Raw genomic sequence first — 27,558 nt, 5'->3', positions numbered from 1 at the left:
ATGTGGTCAGATGATCCCTTCTTACAGGTCAATTGTGTGATTGCATAGCAACTGCCCAGCAACAACTTAGAAAGCAGTAGATAAAGATGCAGCAGGATTTCACCTGCTAAGTGACTAAATTAATACCAAGCCAGAGACCTCCATCTATAGAGTACGATGTTCTGAAATTGTGGTTGCTTGTCAGAGCAGAGAAAAGTTGTGATTGGCTACGAGAGATGCACTGGGTGCATCACACAAAAGGTACCGACTGCAGAGATCTAGCTATCCAGTAGTTATATTTTCAAGGCCTCTTACAGTATATGGTTAGATATGGAGGACATCTGTGTGAACTGTTTTTCACTTATCACTGTTTAGGAATTCTAGAGAAAAAATTGGGCCTCCTTCAGCTTTTTTTGCAGGTGAGAAAAAAAAAATGGATGGCATACAGATTGCACATGGATGTAAAAAATGGACACTCACAATATATCTGAATGTCACACATACAATCGCATTAAAATTGGTCCATTTTTACGCACTGAAATTGGACATGCTTGTGTGAATTAGGCCTCATGGATTTGAACAGTTCAGTGAGACATCTATCAAATGCCAGTAGGCTGGTCCTACAAGAGGCATCCCTAAGTATAAGTAACTTGCAGTCTGGTCTGAGCTTTGAACTACATCCAGAGACCACACAGATAACTTTGAATTACTTATGGATAAACAACATATTGATAAAAATAGGAAAACTGAACGAGATTAGAGTTTTAAATAATTCCACGGGTCATGGTTGGAGATTTAATAGCTGCTTCGTGCCAACATTCAGAAGTCCAGAATAAATATATCAAATTCTGATGTTTAAAAGATCTATTTAAAACAATTAAGTGTACTGTATGCCCCAAAGTGCAAAGTGCAACCTCACTGGCATTCTAGTCAATGACTGTATTAAAGTATCTTGATTTGACAAAATGGCATTACAGACAAAACATTGACGCAATAAGAATTTGGAAGTAAGACAACTACAAAGGTAACCATTTCAAGTTTCCTAAAGGACCTAAATTTTTAGAAAATGCAAGAAACTAAGCAAAAAATTAAAGGTGTTTTCTGGGCATAACTATTGCTGATTTTAGGATTAGGTCATTAATAGTTGATCGGTGGAGGTCTGCCATTTAGAATCGCTGCCAATCGGATGATCACCCGGCAGACTATCATTGCAGTGGAACCAGGTGTTGTCATCAGTGAATTTACAGCACCCACTGAGATCTTAGGTGTCCCTACTGCATTACTATGACCTCTAAGGGTGGCTCACACGGTGGAATTTTTCGTGGATGTGACATGGAAGCCACATGATTCCTCATCAAATCTGCATCCCAATCCTTTAATCTAACAATAATCTATAGGATGCACTTTTTTTTAGCACATAAATTTCAAATATACGTGCAGAAAAAAAGTGACACGCCACTTGTTGACACGGATCGTGTCCTGTATCCATGCAGAAAACACACAGGACATTACACACACAGATTTGCCCATTGAAAAGGGCTAAACCGACATGTGGATCAATGACTATACATTTGCATAGACACAGCGAAAATCTATATGGATAAAGGCAGTATCCACATGGAAAGAGTTCTGCCATTCAAGCATACTCCTATGATGTTGGGGTGTTCTTCACAAAGTCCTCGCTAAGGTTAAAGCTGGTGGTGCTGTGTTACGTGCCAAATGATGTCTCATCAAGACTTGTGAGTGACCTTCAAAGTAAGAAATCTTTATATACCAGATAGCTTAAAGGGAATGTCCAAATTCCATATGTGAAGGAAAAAAGTCAAATACAACAGATGGAAAGGTTATATAGGATCTCTAAAAGCAAAGCCAGTAATGCAAAAAGTAGATTTCAAGATGGAGAAGGACGCAGAACATCTGTATTTACTTCCACTTATAAGCTGATCATTGTTATGATTCAGGCGTGTATTCAGGATGTCCGCTCTGGAAGACACCTGTAGTATGTTTACAAACGTACTGACATCTGCACATTGTAGCCACTCAATGGATTTCACTTTTACAGGACTAAGTAATCATCATTGGAGCGCGTGTTTATAGATCACTGGTTCTCAGATGTGTCCAAGCCAAGTAAGGAGCAGCTCTATCTAGGAGACAAATGGTTAGATGATTCCTATCATGATCCATAAATCCACTGTAGCATTCTGTTTCTTTTTTCTTTCTTCCCCTGCAGTATGTCAAATATATAGTTCTCTTTAACATCTGAAAATACAGCCAGGCCCCCTTCACATGAGTATATGGGCATTTGCATGCATCTCGGTGCAATTTTTTGCACACTGAGCGAGGCTGTTTTGTACCTGTATCAATGTATTTTACTGTACTTTTTGCGCCCGCAAGGCATGTTTATTTGTTTTTGGCAAACAAAGGCGCACAGATTAAAATGGTGAATTCGTCTGACTTCGAGATGTTTTCTTTTTCCAGCAGAATTATGCAGAACAATACGCATATTCTTGCATATTTTGTGCAGAAAAGTATTTTACCTCTTTGGGGACTTCGGGTGTGCAAATGCGCAGGAAATCAATGGATTCTATTCTCTGCGTACTGTGTGTTCAAATTTTGCATGTGCAAATACGTCCATGTGAAGGAGACCGAAGAAGTGAATGGGAAGTGCGCAAATGTGTGAAAAATAGGCTGCGTAATTCAGCTGGAAAAAGGACACATCTGGAACTCATTAGATGAATTAGCAATTTCTATCAGTGTATCTTTGTTTGCCTGTGCAAATGAATATGCCTTGCAAGAGATAAAAATACAGTAAAATAGGGCGATACGCACGCAAAAAAGCCTTGTTGAGTGTGAAAATAAGTTCTGCTGAGGTGCGTGCAAATGTGCATTTGCCCATGTGAAGGAGTCTTATTCACAAAGTTGTAATCACAGGCATCAGGTATGAGAATTAGCTTGGCAGAGTTATCACACTGTATAGCTAAACATCACAGCTACATTTCCATTCCTGAATTTATTGATGTTTTGATATTTAAACACAAATGTTTATATTCGGCTGTTGTAAACCATAGCTGGACTAGTGCTGCTCACACAGCTAAGACGTTGTTACAATGTAGCATTGTTTGTAAGCAGCATCAATCTGGAGTTCAAAGATTTCTGGTTCAGTGGTGTTACATTGAACCAAGTTCTCAGTTTTGGAAAGGACTAGATGAAGACAGGTTTTGAATGTTTGAATGCTCTGTAATGACTATATTAATCTTTGCAACATTGTTGCAAGGCATCTTAAATGAAAAATGATGCAACTTTACAAATCTTTGTCTTTGTGTCTACTACTCCTAAATGTCTCTCTGGTTGCAAACAGAGCCTGTGTAGCTACGTTAGGCTGCCTTCATATTTGCAGGTTCCATCGCAGATCTGGCACAAAATACCGGAAGAAATAGCGCCACATGCAGTGGTGGATGATGGGTGGCTGACCGGAACAGAACGGACCCCAGTATAGTCAATGGGGTTTATTTGGCGCTGTTCAGTTCCATAAGACAGCCCTGATCAGCCAGGAGATTCCCCTTTCCTGCTCCCCAAGCAGAGCAGGAAAACAGAGTCCCTACCACAGATTTGAAGGCAATCCTATGTCTCCTTCCATCTGTTCTCTACCTCTTACTAGAAATAAGGAACAGATTGATGGTTATAAAAAATGGGTAGCAAGTAGATCTTTCCTTTAATGTTTTCTTAAAAGATGTTAAAAGTGTGATAATGTTGAATTTACCTGAACGAAATACATGGAAATCAATTCTAAATTTGAATTTTCTGCACATATTTTTGCAGGTATTTAGTGACTACACACAAGGAGCCGTGTTTCTGCATGAATTTCCTCTGATAAGAAGAGAAAGTCACCAGGATGATTTTTTAGCTGATCTGATGAACCCTCATAAGATTGAAGATCCGGTAGGATGGTTTTCTATATCAATATTTATATTCAAAGGCCTGTATTACAAAACACTCAACTGTGCCCCTACTGGTCAGTCAGGGTAGTTCTGGTACTTTCTGTAGCATTATTCCAGAGGCACTAACTATAATATGCTGTGGGCCCAGAAAGTCTTTAGAATCATTCACTTTTTTGCACTTTATGTTGTGGCTTGGTGCAAATTTGAAAAAAATCAGATTTCCCCCTATTATTTTAGACTCCATACTCCATAATGACAAAGTGAAAACAGAATTTTAGAAATTATCGTAATTTTTTTAAAACCAAAAACTAACATTTTGCATTGACATAAGTATTCAGACCTTTTGGTATGCCACTAGAAGTGTATCTCCCATTCCTCTTGATCATCTTTGAGATGCTTCTACGCCTTGATTGCAGTCACCTGCGGTAAATTCAGTTGATTGGACATAAATTTAAAAGACACACCCCTGTCTATGTAAGGTCTCACAGCTCACAATACATATCAGAGCCAAAATGAAGCCATGAGGAAGAAAGAACTGCTTGTAGAGTTCAGAGACAGAATTGGGTATTGAGGGCAGGATGATGGAGGGAAACTTTTTAATTTTTTTTATTTATACAAAGCCACAACGTAACAAAATGTAAAAAAGTGAAGGGGTCTGAAGACTTTCCTGATCCACTGTATGAGTAGTGGAATCTGGAGGGCAACCATTCATGGTCTCAGTGCTGCCATACTGTTCTTCTTGCCATTATGTTGCGTTCTGTGAGACTGATTTGTTCTGCTCTATATCCTAATGTGCTTTGAATGTACGATAGTCTAAATCTATACAAGGCTGTGACTAGGGGAATCATTTTCTAACTGCTATCAGCGATGATATAAATTAACAGCCTTCGTCAAAAAGCTGCTTTACATTATTGCAGGCTAGTACTCTGTGGATTTGTGCAATTTAAGGTTATGCCTGTTATGTAATATTTTCTTTTTGGTTATGGACACCGGCTAGGGGTCAGAACTCTGGGGGGGGAAACTTTTCCTTGTTGTTTTGTTTTAAGATCTGTTTACCAGTTACATTAAAGGAGAACTATGGAATTCGTATGTCCATAGACAATTCATATAATATGTTGGCATGTATTTCTTCTATTGCTGAATTGCTTCCCCATTAAAACTATGGAGGAACGCCATGAACATTAAAGTCCCATATTTAATCTCTAGCCAAAGATCTGTCACATAGTGTACTAGAAACATGATGAATTGCATTGAGAGTTTAAGAAAACATATAACACATTGTTGGATATATTCAGGCGATATTTGCATTTTTCGTCCATTATGTAACATATAGTGAATAAATATACTACGATTGGTTTTTGTTGGATGCTGTTCTATGACTATAGGGGTATCCCGGGACTATAATATGGATGGACTAGCATAGACAAGAGAGTATGTGCCATAGAGGAAGACCGTGTGGCCCTTGGAGAAAGGGGTCCCCAGCTTTGGTTGCACCATCCATTTAGCTACTGGATAGAGAGAACAGACCTTCCTCCGAAGAGGAACTGCATTGTTAGCAAACAAGGAGACAGAGAATTGGCCAAAGGGTTATTTTAAAGGGAATGGGACTGGAAACAAATACCAGGTTCTCCTGTCCTGGATTACACCGTAATGAGGGGGGGGGGGCATTTAAGTTTTTGCTATGGGGCCCCATCTCTTCTATGTACACCACTGAGCAAACAATATTTGATGAATGGGAGTCTAATTCCTGGGCGAATGTTGAGGCCCTGCCGATTCCACATTGTTGGCCTATCATAAGGAATAGTTTTGCTCCGGAAGACATCTTTATATGTATGACAAGTCTTTGTATTTTCTGCACTCATTCAAAGTATCTGCTGCTTGAACATAATAATGATGTGTTGCTAGAGTCACTAAGTGGTATGTCTATGGGAGGCAGTCTGTGTCACAGATTTAGCTTTTTGCTGTCTAGGAATTTGTTTCATGCAAATTTGATATGGATTACACAATCCGACGAGTGAAGACATTCTATGTTATATACAGAAGCTTTTCCAAAAGCGTATAGGCATGTCATTCTCCTGCATCCCGCGAAACTCTCCACCTCTGAAGAATGACAGTGAGAAATTCTTTGGGATTTTGGCTGCTCATTGACGTGTGCTCACTAGAAATAGCTGTCTGCCTTCTGAGAAATGCAACCTACAGCCATTCTTGGCTTCACTTTAGAAGTAACTCTTCAAGTCAGTCCAATGTGATGGATGACAAGCCATTTTCAAAAAATATTACTTTTTTCTCATATTAAGCAGATTTAATGTATAAAATAATGTTTTTAAATGATTACTACACTTGTGGTCATGAAATGCTTGAAGGCTGTTTGTATAAACAGCATATAACCCCTATACCTCATAGAATCCATATACTTTTAGTATTTGGTATTAGTTTTTGAACACCAAGACCTTCATTGGATTTTTGACAAACATTAATAACAATAAACTGTCCTATCTTTTTTTAATGGGGTTTACCAGTGAGAATACTATTGATGACCTATCCTTGGGATAGTGGTCAATAATTGATCAGCTGTGGTCCATCGATCGGGACCCCGACCAATCAGCTGAAAGTGCCGCAATTATACAGGGGTCAAAGCGGGAGCTGTGGAAGTCTCTGCTCCGACCTCTGTGTAGTGGCCGGCTCTTGAAACTGCAAGTTTGGCATTCATTGAAATCAACATGAGAAGTGCCTGCAGTTACAAGCGCCGGCTACATCACAGAGGTCGGAGCAGAAACCTCCGCTGCTTCTGCTCTGACCCCTGAGTAATTGCGGCACTGTCGGCAGGCGCACAATCAACTGATCGGTCAGGGTCCTGATCGATGGACCCCATCCGTTCAACTATTGATGACCTAGCTTGAGGATAGGTCATCAATAGTATTCTCCCTGGTAAACCCCTTTAAGTTTTGTCTATTCATATATACTGTGTGTACCAACTTATTAAATTGGCTGTACAAAGTCCAATTGTCAACCTAATTGGGTCACTATTGAATCTTGTATAGGATCTTAGAAATGTGGAATAGCTGTTATGACAAAATGGTGAACATCTAATATTGGATTACAAACTACACGGTACATACCACTGGGTTGCTAATTACTTTACACAATATTGCCATCCAAACACAAGAAATCTAAGCATCCTTTTAGACGAGCCAATTTTTATTTGCATGAGTGGGCGATGTCACCACTAGTGTCAGGGCTTCAACCCACAACTTCTTGTGTCCCAGTCGGCAGCTGTCTCTGCTAGGCTAGTCCAGCGGAAACTAAAACCTAGCCTTGTTCTACATTTTCCAGTTTCCTAGTTCCTGCCTCCTGGTCCTGGCCCCGTCTTTGTTCCTGATTGAGCTACCTATATAAGCCCAGCCTTGCCACTCCTTCAGTGCATGATTATTGTGTTCCACCACTGTGATCAAGTTCCTCTTCCTCTGTCTCCTCCATTGTACTGCATATAGATACCTACTGCTGCTGACCTTTGGCTTCTATTGACTATGCTTCCATCTTATCCCATTTGTACTGCATATCGATACCTACTGCTGCTGAACTTTGGCTTCTATTGACTATGCTTCCATCTTATCCCATTTGTACTGCATATCGATACCTACTGCTGCTGAACTTTGGCTTCCATGGAATACTCTTCCATCTCATCCATTTGTACTGCATTCCATGACTTCCTGATAACGACTCCCAGTTATTCTGACTACTCTCCAGCAACCGGCTTGGCTACCATACAGCGGCTCCAATCCAGCGCCAGTAAGACGCTTACAACTAGCTTGTTTGCTTTCGTGTAGCCAATGATGATTTTTATGCCTGCATAAAATGAAGGATGAGCGAGAAGCGAAGGATTCTCGTTCATCATTTAGTCATTGGCTCATGTTTAGATTGAACGTTTATTGGTCATTTTCACTCATTTGAATAACTTTTTTGAACGCACCCTAACACATTATATTCCAGCAGGTTACCCTATATCATTAACAGTATATACTGTTTAGTGCCGGCACTGCAGCTCTACCCCTGTGTTAGAAATGGGACAACGCAGTCACAGTCCCAATGTAATGGCAGAGATCAGATAAGCATCTGTTTGGCCCTTTGAGTGCTGCTTGTAACACATTCAATGGGAGGGTATATGGAGCTCTCCTCTCCTCTTTGATTATGATTGTATGGGCAGTCACCTCATGGGCCATTGAAGCACCTGGGAAAAAGAAAAGTTTTGCTCACCTCTCCATACTAAAGTAGACCTTTAATGGCCTAGCGCATTGGGAGTCGACTTATCAGTCAGCAAGCAAGTGTAAAAAATGTAGAAGATGAACTCCAGCACCTCTTACAGAATTGCATCAAGCGTCTCTTTTATATAAGATACATTAACCCTTTCCAATCCACTGTCTGATGTCTAAAGGCATTATGATTTAAGGCTGTACAGCTCCGATGTTGGAAGACGCCCGTCGGGGTTCTCTTACTGTATATTGCCAGCCTCTCTGCTGTCGGAGCCTATCCAACATGTCACCTCATGTAGTACTGGCTTTAGCCAGCATATAGCGCTGTTGTATAACGGCAGAAAAAGAGTAAGCCCCCTAGGAAAACCAGAATACAAATTGGATTGGAAAGGGTTAAGAATACATTTAGAATACATTCTCAGCGGTTCATGCAAGCAAACACTTACATATTTTGAACTCAACGTCCTTGGCTGTACCTAATTTCGATCAAAATTAAAAACCATAATGCATTAAAAAGAGTAAAATGAATAGAAAATTGTAATATAAAATTAAATATTAGTCCCTTAAAATAATACAAACCTAATCGGTATCCTCATGTTCGTAACAACCTGAGCAATTCATTTATAACATCAATATTAGTGATTGATGTATACCAATTAAAAATAAAAATGGCAGAGATATGTATATTTTCTGCCTTTACGTAAAAGTTAAAATAAATGTATTTTAATTCCAATATATATATAGAAAAACATAGCACCAACATAAATTTCAATTCGACCCGCAAAGAATAAAGCCTTACCTACAGCAAGAAAAAAGGATAAGAGCTATAGAGTCAAAATCTATAAAAAGAATCCTGTTCTAAAGATTGGCCAGTCCTCTGGGGGTTAAAAGAAGAGGCGTAGCAGCGCTAATGCCCCGATTGTCACTAAATTTGACTGCATAATTTCCCAGTAGATGGTCCGGATCCTGTTTTCATTTACCATTGTTCTGCATGTCATCTGTTTTCCATTGATTTGTTCTGTTATTTATTTTCTTTTATCTTGAATCCATTTGCTCCCTCTGGGATAACGCAGCTTTGCTGATATTTCACAAGCCAATACGTTCTTTGAATTGCCTGAGCCTTGTGTTTTACGTTAGAATGCCTTCATGTTTATGGCTATCGCCTGCTGCTGCTATCCACATACATGCTATATGGTAAAGGATATTTTTCTGATGTCGTTTTTAATTAATTCATCAATTCATACAATGATGCAGCACTGCAGCATAGATCTGTTACATGGCTGGTGTCAAACAGTCTTTATTTCAGAAGTGCTATGTCTGTGTAAGTTCTGGCACAGTCGCTTTTTAGTGACAAAAAAATGTTGCATCCAGTTGTAAGCTGTACTGTAGATTATTCCATGTCTGTCCTCTCACCTGATTGCCTGTCACACTCTGGGGGTCTCCTCTCTGTATCCCAGCAACTTCCATGCAGTGCAGCCTCCTGTTTGATGCTTATTAGAAACCATCTTGATGCGAATCTTTACTTTCACTTTCAATCAATCCCATGATGGATTAACATGGCATTACCTAGGCTGCTGGGAAGGGGGAAGTTTTAATTACCATTAACTTCTATATTCACGGAAATAAGCTAGAGACCATAAGTATACAGTCAGGAGGATGAGTTGTGATCTCCTCTATTACAACTGTGTGAAAAGATCTATGTGAAATATCAGTAATTGTAATAGGAGTGCCTGTGCCCCCTTCTAGGCAGTTTCTGTAGTAGAGTCCATGTGACAGCATCATACAGACTGAGAGATTGATTCTTTTCGGACAGAATAACTCCAAGTAAATCTGAGTTGGTCAGAATTGAGATCACATGACTATCTGAGGAGATAGAGGCCGAGTGTTTCAGTTGAAAAGAAATAACTAAGGAAGGTAAAGGCTGGTTTACACACAACGGTTATCGCTCAAAATCCGTCCAAACGACGGCTTGTGAGCGATCATCTTTGTTTGTAAATGTGTGGCCATCATGCACTTACTATGCATTCTTGTTCCATCACTGAGTTCAGCTCAGCATAAAAGCCAACATCTCTGATAAGAGGGACGGCATGCTGTGTTCTCCGCGGGCAGTGCTGATAACATAGTTATTAGCCAGCAGCCCCACAGCAGAACAATGGACATGTATTTAAAGAACAGACCGCCTGCTGTTCTGTAAATACATCTACTGGAAGCTGATTAACATGCAAATGATGTTAATTAGCTGCTAATGGACATTAGCAGCTACTTAACATCATTAGTACCTAATGCAAATGATCATTCAAAGCTGTCAGTTTTTGACGAATTTCGAGCGATCATCTTTTTATGTAAATGGACCTTAACACTAACTCATTTATATATACTGGGGGGCTAGCTACATAGTGAATGAAAACAATCAGTGGAGTGGCCCTTTAATAGTAAAATATGAGAAGCCCTACAAACACTGTGGGACTTATTTACTTAGAAGGATGTTTCACACACCGATCTAATTAACGTCTGCACCCGGATATGAGCGACAAATGTATTATAAGGTACAAACTGTAAGAATTGTGACAGGTTTGTCATTGAAGGTTGTTCTGCCTAAAGCTTTCTTGGGTCACACCAGATCTTAAAGTTAGACACTGTACAAGCGTAGGCCTTATTCATTGCCCCTCCTCTGACAGCCATCAAGGTGGAGACTACTGAGTCTGATAGGCCTGAGTTCCCTAACAGGGACTTGGCAACTTCTTTCCCAACAGGCCAAATACTTTCAGGTCCTCGAACAACTGGCTGTTCTAGAAGACCTGACATCCTCGAAAGCAGAGGAAACCACGCTCTTTTTGGCCAGTATCTGACCAGTGAACACTCAGACAGCAACCATGATGGTTTGGTCATGCATTACTAGTAGTACGGTAGTAGACATGTAAAAGGCCAGCCACGTGGACAGTAAGTGTACTGGAATCCTGTGCTTGAAATTTTCTCTGTTCAGCTTTTACATTACAGGAAAGTAGTACAAAGTAATAGGTCACCAGGACTACTGCAGTATCATCAAAACTGGCTGCATTCTGTAGGTATACAAGGGGGTGCTGATAAGAATTACCCAGTATTGTACAGGAATTACCCAGTATTGAGCTAGGAATCTGAAACTGCCACACTATTCTACATATTCCCCCAGGATGTCAATGCACCTGCAATGTCTCTCCTGCAGCTTTTTAAGTCCATGCAAATAGAATTTTTCAGACTGCTGGTCAAACCACTCATTTGCAGCATTAGTTGCCTGCAAAACACTCCCAAACCATTGTCCCCTTAGGTGTTTTTTGAAATTGGGGAGGAGATGGTAGTCAGACGGAGCCAGGTTGGGCGAATAGGGTGGATACGGCATCAGTTGAAAGCCTGCAGTGTGTGGCAGGACATTGTCATGCAACAGGATGACATCTTGGAAGAGCTTTCCTCTATGTTTTTCCTTAATATTTTGCCTCAGCTTTGTCAATAATGAACAGTAATATGTTACATTGATGGCTGAAGCCTTTGAGAGGTCCACGAGCAGAACTCCCTTCTTATCCCAAAAATGGTTGCCATTTGCTTGTGCGCAGACCTTTGCACACAGATCTTCTTTGGCCTGGGGAAGCACTGTGCCTCTATTCCTTAGATTGTTCTTTTGTCTCTGGATGATAACAGTAGATCCATGTCTCATCACCAGTTACCAGTTTGTCCAGGAAATCTGACTAATTTCTTGTAAAATGCTCCTAAACGTCCACCGATATCTCCACACGTCTCCTCTTCTGTTTGGTTGTCAAAAGTTTCGGGATCCACTTGGCTGTAAGCTTTCTCATCCCCAAGTCGTTGTGGATAATGGCACCAACTCTCTCACGTGATATCCCAAGATATGTAGCAATACTTTAGGCTGATATTCGGCGGTCCTCCATGATCATGTCACGGATAGCTTTCACATTTTCAGTCAAGGAGATGGAGACAGGCCTTCCACTGAGTTTCTCACTTTCAACACCAGAATGGCCAGTTTTAAAATTTACAACCCAAAGTTTAACTGTTGCATATGAAGGGCCGCTGTCACCCAATGTTTGTGAGATTTCGTCTTTGCACTTTTCTCTTGGAGAAGCAGTAACTTAATTATGGTCCTATGCTCTTCCACACTGAACGTCTTTGGAGATGCCGCCATGTTCACTTTGGACCAGAAAAAAAAGATAAGTTAAAATCACAGATAGTTGATTTTTGCATTCTTGAAAATAGACAAACAGGAGCTTGGAAGACACTTCTCCGAGGAACTCTGGACCACATCCTATAGCCTATCACACAAATTGTCAATATCGGCTAAAGCTCAGGAACTAAATTACAAAATAGTGACCCAATGGTACAGGACCCCAGACAAACTCCACAGAATTTTTCCTGAAGTACCTAATAAGTGCTGGAGATGCCATTTTGAGGTAGGCACTATGTACCATATATGGTGGAGCTGCCCAATGATTGCTCCCCTCTGGGACGACGTTGCCAGACTGTACGGAGCCGTTTGCAGATTCCCCCTGGTGCTGTCCCCTGAGATCGCTCCCCTCTCCATGTTCCCAGGATCTCTATCTCATGCTAAAAAGGGGTTATTGAGACATTTCATTATGGCTATGTGACATATCATACCCCAACATTGGAGACGAGAGGGGGCGATTCCGAGGGTGGCCTGGGTAACTGCCTTAGACTTTATTAAATACATGGAGGATCTCATGAGTTCTGACTTAGACCCGAGCCTGATGCCATTTGGCACATACAATACATGGGCCACCTAGATAGACTTTAGGGGTTCACCAGCATTTTCCAGATGGCTGAATGAGGGGGTGATATAGGAGACGGGGACGGAGACCTCTGGCGGAACCGATAGATGGAGCTCAACCTTAACACGAGGAAGGTGAGAGAACCCAGCTACCCTACCCTCTCCCTTTATCCCTCCTCCTCAATATCCTACCTTCTTTTACTTTCTTGTCTCTTTCTTAAGCTTTCCTTTCTTTTCTGTTAACTTGCTTTCTTCTACTTTTTGCTAGTTTAGCCCGGTTCAATAGTTAAAATATTGGTTTAAATTGGTACGGGCCTACATGTTCTTCCCTTCAGGGGAACTAGCCGAGAGGCCTACAGAGTTGGAACATCCCTTCTACATCAATATGCGGGCCTGCGGTTAGACCTTTGGAGGGACACATTTAGCCTGAGTTGGCTACATACTTGATTATCTTATAACCTGCCCGTTCGTCTGTTGACGACTAGCGGTCTTTGAAGAATTGTTCAATCTGTAAACCAAGTATCCATTATAATTATCTGTACTATTTTCCAACCTTATTTTATGTACGTGATGTTAAACTTGGAAACTAATAAATATATTTTGAAAGAAAATAGACAACCAGACAAGTAGACCCTGCAATTTACAGCTTCCTAGCTCAATATTTTCCGGGTGAGGCTCAATACTTATCAGCACCCCCTCGTAGTTATTAATTTATCGAATACATAAGTAATACGTTTCGGTACGTGCATTCATCAGCGCTGCCTATCACATGGGAAAGACAGCCATCTGGACCTTTGGACTACGGCTGAGATTATTTTAGCTCAGACATTGCTGTAAAGTCTTTTCTGCATTTCCACGTAATAATGAATTTGTCCTCACACATACAGTTGTCATCGTTCATATTGTATTCATCACACTACTATATTATAGCCTAAGACTATTGTCATCTTATGTGGTTCTGTGGTTATATTTGTCAGACCTTGCCACTTCAATGCAAGTCCCCAAATACCATCCATTGGGCTTATATATATATATATATATATATATATATATATATATACTTCTTAGCATAAAAAAAAAGCCACCTGATTTGTAACCAGTGCTGAATTAAAAAACATAATGTGAAAATAGTGCAATTCTTTACCTTTCTCATTTAAATAGTTTTCAAGCTCTCTGTAGGTCATGTGTTGGATACAGAAGTACGGGACCAATTACGGTTACAGTCCAGACCTATATTTTATAAGAAGCCATACATCTGTTTGCTCAACATATGGCCAGGCCATCCGAGATTCTGAGAACTATTGAGTAGCATTTTCCAAATGATAGCGAAGACTGTGATATGTGATTCTGTCATGTTCAACTTTTTAGGTTGGACTGAGAGGCAGAACACTAGAAACGTAATCTTAAAGAATATCTATATAGTAGGGTCCCCCTCGGCTGCTAACTCTATCTACTCTAACTTACTGAAATGTAGAACTCAAAGGGGTTTTATGCTGGATGTGAACAAAGGGGACATAAGGGGCTTCCTTGGGTGTTATCATCATGCATGGATATGATCATCTATGATGACATTATCCTAAAGACGCCTTCCATCCAGCAGAACCCAACTTTAAATTGACGGGGCAACATCTGCACATTCATATAATATTAATTTCAACCTATATAAGTAGATTACGACAGACTTTGTACAGTGAAGAACGGCTTGACATTGCACATTCCCAGGCAGCATTTACATGTGCTGTATGCTAAGAAAAAGCTTCTTGTACCAGGGGTCACACCTGCAGTAACACATATAGCCCTGCAGTAATTGTTTTATCTTTGTTATAACTACTGCTTCCCTACGGTGTTTTATAGCTATTTGTAAAATGAGAAATGGAGCAAGCGATATTAAATGCAGTGAGGTCATAGATTGCCATAGGGTTACATCATATATCATGTGTCCCTTAAGCCTATTGCTTTGCAGTGTTTGCCGTGCCGAGCATTGAAGATATTCCCACTGTCAATAATTTTGGCTTTAATAATGGGCTGGGCCTTTTACATTACTGCAGTAATTCAATGGGTACTGTTGAATGTAAGGTCACATAACACACGTAAAGGTTGTACTTTTGTATGCATTCATTTCCCCTGGATATTATAAAGCACAATTTCATAACTATTCCATAACCTTTCTGTCACCAGAAGCGGCCTTGGTTTCCTCCCTCCTTTGTCCCCACACCTTTATTTCCATGTGTCTCATTGGCAGCAAATATTATGAAAAGTTTTCCACTAAAGTAGTGTCCGTATCTGTGTCTGTCTCTGCAGGACAGAACGGTATGAGGCATTCCTTTCTTGGCTGCTATACATTATATCAGCCCCTGGGAAACTGCAGCACATTATATTTCAATTAGATGTTTCTCTGTCAGAAAGAGACGACCTAAATTATAAAGGCTGCAGATGGTCCTATATCAAAGACTGCATGATGACATCAACCTACAGAGAAAATTAAAATTTTTAGTTTGCTTCTCTGATTTAACCTCAGGTTTCTCTATGGTCGTCAGGAAGGTGGGATAGAGACACCATGGGGAAAGGACACAATGGGGCAGAGGCACGAGGGGGCAGGGAGCCGATGGGGTGGGGACCCGATGGGGCGGAGATGTGATGGGGAAGGGGCATGATGGGTCAGAGACATGATGGGTTAGGGACACGATGGGGCAGAGACATGATGGGGAAGGGGGATGATGTGGCAGAGACACAATGGGGCAGAGACACAATGGGGCAGAGACACAATGGGGCAGGGAGCCGATGGGGTGGGGACCCGATGGGGCAAAGACGTGATAGGGAAGGGGCATGATGGGGCAGAGACACGATGGGTCAGGGACATGATGGAGCAGAGACAGGATGGGGCAGAGATATGGTGGGGCAGGGAGACGATGGGGCGGAGACGTGATGCGGAAAGGGCATGATGGGTCAGGGACACGATGGAGCAGGGACACAATGGGTCAGAGACACGATGGGGCATGGACACGATGGGGCAGAGACAGGATGCGGTGGAGACAGGATGGGGCAGAGATATGGTTGGGCAGGGAGACGATGGGGCAGAGACACTGTGGTGGAAGAATTAAAAGTGACTGCTTTGCCATTACAAATACTTATGGTACCATTTTCCTGGGTGAAAAAAATGACCTTCACAACAAACCTGTTGCTGGAAGCTCCTTGGTATGTGACTTGAGATTTGTTGGCAGTTGTGATTAGTACTTAGATCTGATAACAAACCAGGTCTTTGAAGAGTCCACCGTGTGGCACAATACTGCTTTATTGTATGACTTTCTATTCTTTTCAAAGATCTTGTTTATTTAAAAACAGAATAAACAGTTTGTAACAAAGGTAATAAAGCAAATTACAAAGGATGTAGCGGAAGTGGTGTATAACGAGTGTGGAGCAAGTTCAGTTGTTAACAATAACAGTAATAGATAAGGATTATCTTTTCTAGTTGTCCAGGTACTTATTCCCTTTTACACGGGATGAGAAATCTGGTTTGCCTGAGCGAACGATCTGGCGCTAATTGCTATGCTGGCTGAAACTGAACAACGGACAAGAGGTGCAGGACTCTCATCCGTCATTCAGTCATTGGCTGCTTTTAACAATTTTTTTGAGCGACAATCATTCAGTCGAAATGCAGTTTAAGGGAAATGAGTTTAAACCCTAAGGCATCATATTCTTTAAAATTAGAACAAAATCTGGATGCCTTGGGACAGTGAATATACCTAGTTGACTAGGTACTAGAGCCTAAATAGGGGAACGGGGAGAGAGGTAAAGAGGATTTGAGGAGGGGGTATGTGGGATTGATACACAGCATAGCAATACAAGGGTTGAGGTTGGTTCAGGATGGTTTTACAGTGGCTGTTAAGGGCAGAAGGAGAGAAGAGCAGCGGAACAGAATTTCCTCCAAGAGTCCCATAGTTGTGGCTGTTTGTTTCTTCAATCAGGCATTAGTAGCCCACCTTAATTAATCACTAACGGATTAATGGGCACTGTGAGGTCCGCCATAGAGGAGAGATTAATAATCTAACTCCGGCGAGCAGGAAAGCCAGGAGTTTGTTGATCATGTTTTTGTAATTATCTAATGGTAGGTTAAAGAAAAGGATTTTGGAACTATACGGTCACTTAATTGACATATTTGTCTTAGGCCGGCTTCACACGGCCGTGACGGGGTCCGCCGCGAAATTCCGCGGCGGAGCCCGCCACGGCGCCCCCCAGGAGACCCTCATACTTACCTGCGGATCCAGCGTCCTCGCTCCCGCATGACGCTTCCCCGCCCACCTCCACCGTGTCACGTGACACGCCCACCGCAGTAGGCGGGGAAGCGTTTTCACGCTATCTTCCGCTGTGCTACAGTGGGAGATAGCGTGAACGGACGGCTTCCATTGACTGCAATGGAAGCCGTCCGCGCGTACACCCGCGGCAAATAGAGCATGCCACGGGTGAGGACGGGAGATTTCACGGTGCGGAATTCCGCGATGGAATTCCGCACCGTGTGCCCTGATATATTAGGTTCAATAGAACCTAATAGCTGCGGGCAACGCAGCGGATTTTCGCCGCGAACTACGCGGTGGAAATCTGTTCGTGGGAAGGAGTCCTTAAACAGAATCCCAGATTGGTTTAAGAAAGGGACATGTCCTCCAGAGATGGATGCACAGCATGTACCAGGGCTTTAGTTGCATCTTCAACAAGTATTTGGGGTTGAGGGCTAATAAAGCTGTCTTTTTGCTCAGGGTTGTATACCAGTTCTCTTGGACTCCAGTACACTTTGATGGACCATGCAAACATTGGTACACCTTTTTTTAATGACATCAGAGTCTTTTGGGCATAAATAATGTAGAAAGAAGACATGAGCAACATCTTAGTACACAACATGAAATCCTTTAAGGATAATCACTTGCTGAAGAAATAATATTAGGCATCGAAAATGTTATCTTCATATCGATGCTGGTTCCAATGGAGGAATCTACAGCTGCCAAGATATAAGCTAGTGTTCTTATGGAGAAAGCTCTGTTAGGCCTGTGAATGGTATTAGAATTCCTTCTCTATATAAGATAATGTGTTTTTACTCTTAGTTTTGCTTTCCTAAAACCTTCACTGTACATCTGAGTAAGAAAGGGATCTTGAGTAGCAAGCAATTTGTATTTCTCAGGGGGTCAATGGACAACGTTTTTGTGGCTAGAGTCTTGGGCTTCATCTCTGTGTTTTCTGTCAAATTATTGTACTTCCAGTAGCCTCATATCCTTCACATCTGCTACACTTAATAGGAAAGGCCAAAACATTATTGTGCAGCTGCGTGTACTGTACAAACACTCATACTAACAAAGGGCAGCCAAGAAGCAAAACAAAGCACTGCTTATACAGTATCTGGACGTCCGAATAATATCACCTAACGGGACTTTCAATATGATAAGATACTATATACTATTTGGAAATGACAATTTGGATAAGTAGGTTGACTTTGATTCTCCTTTTGAAGGGCGCCTGTATAGCAGACCGTATAAAAGTAAGTAAATAACAACATGCCAACAACAAATATTCATAGAGTGAAAAGAACAATAAAAGGAAACAGCTGCAAGTAATTTGTATAATCTCTGCGCGATGGGAGGATAATAAAAGTTATGTCTTTTCATATTTAGTCCTGCAGACATAATGATTTATTGTTCAAGTTAAGACGAACACATTTTTTTACACTTCTGGTAAACAGTTTATATTTACTTAGTCGTTCTGAACACCATTTAGAAAGAATGTAGAAAAAACACAGTATGGCTCTCAAACCGTTCCACCTTATGGTTTGCCAATTTTTTTCCTCAAAACTAAGAACATAGATGTATCTAAGCATAATAGTATCAACGGTGTACATACTATAAGGTCAGACCATGTGGCTACTATAGTTCACTTGGAGAGAAGACACCAACCCATGGTTTGTCCCATCCTTTGGATGGTAAGAACTTGTGCAGGACTCCTTCCTCCATAGAACTGCATTATTGGCAAACACAGGGCTTCTTCAGATGACCATTATTTTGTCCCATTTTGCGGCTGTGAAAATCACAGAGGGCTTTGTAAATGAAATAAATGAGTTTAAATTGAACTCTGTATTTGATGGGCAGCCAGTGCAGTGACTGGCACAGGGCAGAGGCGTCCGAGCAGCGGCTGGACAGGAAGATGAGCCTGGCTGCCGCATTCAGGATGGATTGGAGAGGGGAGAGTCTGGAGCGGGGGAGGCTGATCAGCAGCGATACCATTTGCAAGAAGGATAGGACAGGACCTATCATCCTGCTTTTTTACCAAACTCACGTGCAAAAGCAGGGAGATTGAATAGTCAAAAAAAAACCCCAAAACCCAGTTCATATGCTAATACACTCCATAGTGGTGAGCGTATTAGTGTATGCGCCTATGTGTTTTTTTTTGCCCTTAGGGAATGGTCTCAACTATCATATATAGAATTTATAGGGTAAAACAGACACCTGCCCTTCTGTCTTGGGTGTAAGGGCGCTTTGGCCTGAGAAGGAATTACTCCACAGGATGTAAATTTTGTCAACTAGTGCAGGTCTTCTGGAATTCCTTGCGTTTTTTCCACAGACTTTAGCTTCCTACCTGGAAGGATAGGGTACTTTGGTAGGGCTGTTAGAGCTGTGCCATCACCTGTGAGTTGCTGAACAAAGCGGTATGCAGGTGCAACCTGAGCTCAGAATCCAAGATGGCACCTGCTCCAAGTGCTGGCACTGCCCCCTTTGCCAAGCACTAGCTGCGTCCTCCAGGGACAGTGCAGAGCCGGTCCTTTTGCGTCCAGACCACAAAAAATGATGTGACGGTCCTTGAGTTTGACAGATAAAATAAATGGTTTTAAAGATAATGTAATAATTACTTGTTTTCCTGAACTTGTGCAGATTTAACAGTTGAGTTTATCGGAAGGGCTATAAAATGAATAAATCTAAGAAATATCAGATGTACAGGGACTACATGGAAGGACTATCGTAGACATACAACACTAACCAAGCTGTCTGGAAACATTTGTCTGGAGCACAGCATGACTTGTATTCCTGAAATATAATTTTATGTGTACGGCTTTATGACCTCTGTTTCTGTTGACAGTGGAAAATCGCCTAATGTCTATAAAACAGATACTTCTACATTACAACGTTGCAGCTCCTGATAGGAAACCAGACAGATTAACATGAGCCTACAATACTTGTCTCAGAAGCTACGTAGCTACAATGTCTATGCGGAATGGCTTTCATTTTTATGGAGAGAGTGGTGCATCTTAAAAGTCTTTCAGATGACAAGATTGAATGGGTTAATTCATAATTTCTACATTTTTGTCCACTTTTGCCAAATTTCAAGGCAGATCTGTCATCTAAATATGCTGCACCATGTAAAGGTAGCATATTAAATATACAGATCCATTCTCCTGTTACCAACATTTCTTTGTTCTTTTTGGCCAATCGAAGTGGTAGAAGAATACAGCAGACTAATAGTTATGAGTTTACTCAGGGGCGTAACTATAGAGGGTGCAGGGGATGCGGTTGCACCCGGGCCCAGGAGCCTTAGGGGGCCCATAAGGCCTCTCTTCTACATATAGGGCCAGTACTATGAATAAAGCATTATAGTTGGGGGCCCTGTTACAGGTTTTGCATTGGGGCCCAGAAGCATGGTTTAGGTATGGGTACGGGTACAGATAGAGGGGGGGGGACCCAGCTCACCTTTTGCATCAGGGCCCCTGAGCCTTTAGTTACGCCCCTGAGTTTACTGTATACATGAGGGGAGCACTCCGTCACCATCCTTCCCATCCCTGACTGGGTGAATGACTGACTGCCTTGTATACATGTATATAAAGCAACCTGTCGATTATCGCCATGAGAGGAGAGCTTCTTTCATGATTACAGCGGTTATAACTATATTCTTGATCGCTTCCATTAGCCAAATGCACCATCTTTTTTGTGCCATTTTGGCTAACGAAGTACAGACCTGTAGCTATACAGTTGCTTCAGTTTTTTTTTATAATTCAATGGCATGAGCAATGATAAGAAACTTTGTAATATCTTATTATAGACAGATATGTTCCGTTTTCCTGCTCAGTTCAGGGAGCAGGAGAAGGGAATCCGCCTGCCAAATGAATCCGTCCTCCAGGGGAGCCAAAGAGTGCTGGAGGGCCCCACTGACTATAAGGGTCTCCGCTCAGCTGCCCGGCATGTTACCGAAAGAAAAAGTCCTGCATGCAGGACTTTTTCTTCTGTTTTTTTGTGCCAGATTTGATGTGAAGGCAGCGTTAAACTCATAAAGGTGCATTCCAATTCCAGCTCAGCATTCCATAAGTATCCTGAGTCCCTCGGTGTATGGGTCACACCCTGACTTGATGTAGAGACACTTGTAAACAGCCAAAAATTCCAGCCCTCAAGGTGCGGGTATAAAACTCAAGAATTTATTGATATACTTTTAAAACAAAGCCAAAAGAAACCCCGCCGTTACTAAAGACACGTGTAGCATCTGAAATACGTTGTAGATTCATTTCTGGATATTTGTAAACTTTTTATAATAAAATGTTTCAATAAATTCTTACAATTTATATCGGCACCTTGAGGGCTTCTTCACATGGGCATGATTTAGTCCCGTCATGCAGCCGTGATAATCATTGATTTTAATGGCTTGTTTTCTCGCCCATTGATAATATGGGTAAGAAAGTATGGGACTTGCCCTGCGTGTGGGAAAGATAGGGCAGGACCTATGCTCCTGCTGTTTTTTTTCAAACTCACGCCCCCCCCCCCCCAAAAAAAAAAATCGTTCATGTGATGTGCAACTACACTCTGTAGCCGTGAGCATAGTTGTGCATCCCGCCATATGCCGTTGCCATGAGAGTTAGATCTTTTGACTGTTTACTAGAATCTCTGCACAACGTCAGGGTGTGACCCATACATCGGGGGATTCTGTAACAGTCAGGGAGAATTCAGGCGAACATGGCTTTGCCCCCCTATATGACCGTGATAATCACGGCAGTATAACAGGACCAAACTAAACCACGGATCTCTATAGGAGTTCAGTGGTTTTGTTTTCATCCCCCTACAAATCACGGCCGGGAAAACCTAGGACATGCGTTATCTTTCCCACATGCAGTGAATACTATGTGAGGGGAAGATCAGGCGACATCTATCTTCCCGCGGTTATTTTCAAACTTTCGTGCTCTGGCGTGGAGTTTGAAATTCCCCATCGTTCGAGCGCAACTATGCTCCATGCTGCCGAGCGTAGTTGCCCCTATGGCAGTGGGAATAAGCCTCAAATGCAGATTGCGAAAATCCATGCGTATGCAGCAGAAACATCTCCATTCAGATTAATAGAATGGCTTCTTCAGTTGCAGAAATGTCTGCAACAAACCTCCCAAGTGTCAACAACTCCTGACAATAATGTTATTATATTACCCAATGCAGCCGTACTATATAATTCTGAATGTGACATCATTTAGCAGATTGTGAAATGGGCTGTAAATGGTCACTTTGGTACCTGGTCATATTTCTTTGAGCACATTCAATAAGAATATCCTTCCTTCAGATGAAGTGATCGTTCCGAATGGCAGAACGCAAATGTAATTTAATGTAATCCTTCTTGTACGGAAAAAACCTGTCTAAGACCAAGCTGGTGTTTAGCAGCTAATTCATCACTATGGGGAAACCACAATGAGGAATATCCTGAGGTCGCCAGCTTAAACCTTTCAACAGCGCGGACGGTGTAATGAATTTACAGTTCAAACAATGATTTGGGAGATTATGTTACTCCTGTATGAGGTTGGCCTGGACTTTTCTGAAACACAATCCTTTTGATTCCACTTAATAGTGAAACATTTCTTCATGTACTTTTAAGTGCCATAATGACAGCTTTCATAAGACAAATGGAGCATGCAGAATAAGCTTTACATCACATTTACTTTACTCCTTAGTAGGCGGGCCAACCTATATGATCCTAGGTGTTATCATTTAACCCCATGAAATCGTGCTGTTCAGTTCCCGCCGATTTTGGGCAGATGGGTGTCTTCGGTGCGCATCAAAAGAGAGCATGTCGCGTTTTTCTCCCTGTGCTGAAAATACATGCCAAAAAAAGACAGGTGTGAAGGAACCCATTGAAATCAATGGACTCTGTTTGTTGTGTATTTAAAGGGGTTGTCCCGCGGCAGCAAGTGGGGTTATACACTTCTGTATGGCCATATTAATGCACTTTGTAATATACATCGTGCATTAAATATTGGCCATACAGGAGTTATACACTTACCCCCTCCGGTGCTGGCGTCCCCGTCTCCATGGCGACGATCAAACCTCTTCTCTGGTCGCACGAACAGTCGGGCTTGCGCAGTGAGGAATCCTCTGCTGGATGTGTCCGGGCTCACGAGCTGCGTCCTGGCTCCTCCCTCTTCTCCGCGTCATCGTAGCTCCGCCTCCGTCACATGGTGCCGATCAGCCAATGAGGCAGTGGAACGCAGACTGCAGAAGAACATCCACGGTGCACCGTGGGAGAAGACCAGCGGCGCCATCCAGGTAAGTGAATCTTTTTTTTAAAAAATAACAAATGGATGCGTTTTTACTGTCTACTAAGGTGGGGTCTGTGTAAAAAAAAAAAATTTTAGGTTTCGGCGCAGGACAACCCCTTTAAGGTGCAGGTGCCTGTAGAGTTGTAGTTTCTTGTTATCCTGAGGGCAATCGCACATGGGCATATTTGCGTGCGAACTTGCAGCCTCAAAATCTGTGACTGAAATACGCAACAAATAGAACCCATTGATACTCAAATATGGCGCTGTCAGGACAGCGCCGATGTGAGCTGTCCCGACAGTCCAAAACAGTACAGTATAAAGGGCCAATATGGGAGCTATAGCATGCGATCATGCAACCTTCACAGTGCATATATGTCTAGCGATACCGAGCATATATACCCTTACGCCCATGTGCGGCTGCCTTGAGACCCACTGGCTGAAAATGTTTGCTTTCTACTGCTGTAGGTGCTCTCCCATACATAGAGAATAGAACCCATTGATTTCAGCAACAAGAATAGGGCCCTTGTGGACATACAAACTTTAAGAAATACACTTACAGAGGATGTGAACCTGGAAATGCAACACTTTTATACAACACTACGATGCTGCCTTATTCAGAACAAGGAAAAGAAACTCCAGAGACTTCGACTCAGAGCAGGTCTGTGCCCAAACACGGATCAGGAGCACCCCGAGTCTGGCAGGAGGGAACAGAACCCCCAACGGGACACGGACAAAGGTAAAGTCAGCTGTGTTATCAATCTGTCATCTCACAACCCCAGTAAGGTGGAGCTCAGTGTCCTCTCCAGGGGACTTTCATTCTGTCCCACTAAAACACTTGACAAAACAGAACTTTGTAGTGACATGGAGGAATATTTCAGAAGACTAAGACTGAAAGAATTCTTTCATGATAAAGAGGACACAGGCCTTTCAAGCACACAAACACAGGATAAACTTGGGGCCAAAAAGAAGTCTGATTGGACGCCCCCTCCTGGCCGGAGTCGCACTTTGGACAAATACATAGACTCCTTTAGGCATGCAGTGCAATCCACTATACTGGACAAGCATGGAAGTGAAACATTTAATATCAATATGCAGGAAAGAAGGGCCATCCATGCACTTAAGAGCAACAAGGAAATCACAATTAAGCCTGCAGATAAGGGTGGTGCTATAGTCCTCATGAACACATCGGAGTACAAAAAGGAAGCAAACAGACAGCTGACGGACACCAGATACTACACTAAACTGAATCAAGACCCGACTCAGAAATATGTGAGGGAATTGAGAAGGGTCATTAGAAGCCTGTCTGTGGGCTCCACAAAACTTCTGGACTTGATACCGGAGAACCCCAAGGTGGGGACATTCTACATGCTTCCAAAACTACACAAAGCTGGCAACCCAGGAAGACCGATTATCTCAGGTGTGGGAACCCTCACTGAAGGAATCTCAGGATGGGTGGAAGGCATCCTCAAACCACTGGTGAGAAACACAACCAGCTACCTGCAAGACACCACGGACCTACTGAACAAACTGTCAACCGTAGGTCCCCTCCCCAATGGCACCATCCTGGCCACTATGGATGTGGAATCCTTATATTCCAACATCCCACACGAGGATGGACTGACTGCCTGCCAGGCGCACCTTGAGGCCAATGGGGTCGCCTCTGATGCAGTGCTACAACTCACAAGATTCATTCTCACACACAATTATTTCTCCTTTGGCAAAGAGAAATTCCTGCAACTCACAGGGACTGCCATGGGCAGTAAAATGGCACCGCAATATGCCAACCTTTTTATGGCAAAACTGGAGAGTGACTTTCTGGCCTCTTGCCCCAGCAAACCATTGGCCTACTTCCACTACATTGATGACATCATGATCATCTGGACCAACACTGAACAAGAATTAATAAAATTCTATGAGAGATTCAATGCATTCCACCCCACCATAAACCTGACATTAAACTACTCGCATACAGAAATCAACTTTTTGGACACCACCATAAAGATTTCAAATAACTCAATACAGACATCCCTGTACCGAAAACCGATTGATCGGCCCACATACCTCAGATGGGACAGTTTCCATCCTAAACACATCAAAAAGTCCATTGTCTACAGCCAGGCCATCAGATACAACCGGATCTGCTCCAACCCAACAGACAGAGAGGAACATTTGTACCATCTTAAAAGAACATTTATAAATCAGGGCTACCATCCCACCTCAATTGATGACCAAATCACCAGAGCCACCAGGATACCCAGAAGTCAACTACTCCAATACAAGGAGAAGGAAAGAAACAATCGTGTGCCTCTAGTAGTGACCTACAATCCGCAACTAGAGGTACTAAGGAAAACCGCAAGAAAACTCCACCATACCCTGCACAAGGATGACCGTCTGAAAACCATATTCCCGGACCCTCCGCTTCTGTGTTACAGGCAACCTCCTAACTTGAGGAACTTTATAATCAGGAGTGCATTACCCTCTGACACACAAAAAGGAACTTATCCCTGTAATGTAAGGAGCTGTAAGACCTGCTCACATGTACTGACTGCGGACAGGATACGGATCCCCAACACACAGCAGGACTATAAGATCCAGGGGACATTCACATGTTCCTCGTCCAATGTTGTGTACCTGATCATGTGCAGTAAATGTCCTGTTGGGGGTCTTTATGTTGGAGAAACAGGACAGAAACTCAAAGCCAGGATGAGATCTCACCGTCACACGATTGAACACAGAAGAAGAGAATTACCTGTGGCCGAACACTTCTCTAACCATGGACATGACATAGGAGATATGAGAGTTTTGATATTGAAGGGTGGTTTCAAGTCACAAAACCACAGAAGAATTTGGGAGTATAAATTGATAACAACCTTTGACACGCTGAATACTGGGTTAAATTATTCCCCAGGATTTATGCGTGAATGGGAAGTGTGAGACTTGATTGCACAGATAAGACCCCCATCAACAGTAATTCAGTGACCATAAACTTTCACTCCCTTATCAGTATTTAGCTAAAAATGTTTGTGTATCTCTTATAACAATTCGAGCCTGTTGACCTTCCCCCCCCCCCTCCAACAGTAATTTAGAGACCATAAAACTTTCACTCCGCTATCAGTGCCTAGACAAAAAAAGTTTGTTTTCTGGTTTGCAGAATTCCTTTTAAGTGCGAACCAATCACATCCATATCTGTGCCTTGTCATAAGTATGTATGTTATAAGTGTGTATAAATATGCATGCCTCTTCAGATCCAATCCATTTAAGCCGGAAGAAGTACCCTGCGTTGGTACGAAAGCTCGCTATTATTACATCATGTATTTTTGTTAGCCATTAAAAGGTATCATATCTACAAGATTACGTCGTTTCTCTTGCTGAGAACAATCACAGTGGGTTTGTTGACATGCGCAAATTTTCCTATGCATTTCGGTCACGCAAAAAAATGCAGCATGCTCTATTTTCCTGTGCATTTGTGCACCAAAAGTCCCCATAGAAGTCAGTGGGAGGGTGTGCAATGTGCAAAGAGAAGCGGGAAATACTGCGTAATTCTGCTGGGAAAAGAACTCATCTGGAACTCATTAGACTAATTAGCCATTTTAATTGGTGCATCTTTGTTTGCCGCCACAAATGAACATGCCTTGCAGGCGCAAAAAGTACAGTAAAGTATGCCAATGCATGCTCATAAAAGTATTGCTGGTTCCGCAAAAACGCCAGTATGCATGCGCTCATGTGAAGGGGGCCTTAGCCTAGTACCTCCAATATACTTGATTTCTATCCCTTTCATCCTATCTGTATAAACTTGAATCAAATGTGCAGTTTTTGGAGCCAAAGCTGAGATTGGATACAAGAAGAATGAAAAGTATAAAGTGCAGACTGAGGGCTTATTCCGACATGTGTATATCGGCTGGGTTTTCACGTCTGACCGATATACGCTGTCTCTCTCTCTGCAGGAGGAGGAGGCAGACTGGGCTGGGAGCAGTGCACTGAGCTCCCGTCCCCTCTCCGCCCCTCGCCACTGTTTGCAATGGGAGGCAACTTAGCTCTGCCCCTGTCCCACCCCTTTCATTGCAAAGTTGCGCCCCATCACACTTCCCT

General features: G+C 42.3%; 1 protein-coding gene across 2 annotated transcripts in view; it reads left to right on the top strand.

The window, feature by feature from the left end:
* ADAMTSL1 (ADAMTS like 1) overlaps positions 1-27,558 on the top strand; it is a 669,103-nt gene that overhangs the window by 118,002 nt on the left and 523,543 nt on the right. For both annotated transcript variants that reach the window (XM_066604352.1, XM_066604351.1), the window contains exon 2: positions 3,799-3,918. In XM_066604352.1, the coding sequence (XP_066460449.1) occupies positions 3,799-3,918 (120 nt within the window). The remainder of the gene's footprint in view (positions 1-3,798; positions 3,919-27,558) is intronic.

This window comes from Eleutherodactylus coqui, chromosome 5 (assembly GCF_035609145.1).
Source record: "Eleutherodactylus coqui strain aEleCoq1 chromosome 5, aEleCoq1.hap1, whole genome shotgun sequence".
Lineage (NCBI taxonomy): Eukaryota > Metazoa > Chordata > Amphibia > Anura > Eleutherodactylidae > Eleutherodactylus > Eleutherodactylus coqui.
The sequence above is the reverse complement of the archived record's forward strand: the minus strand, read 5'-3'. Positions and strand labels throughout refer to the sequence as shown.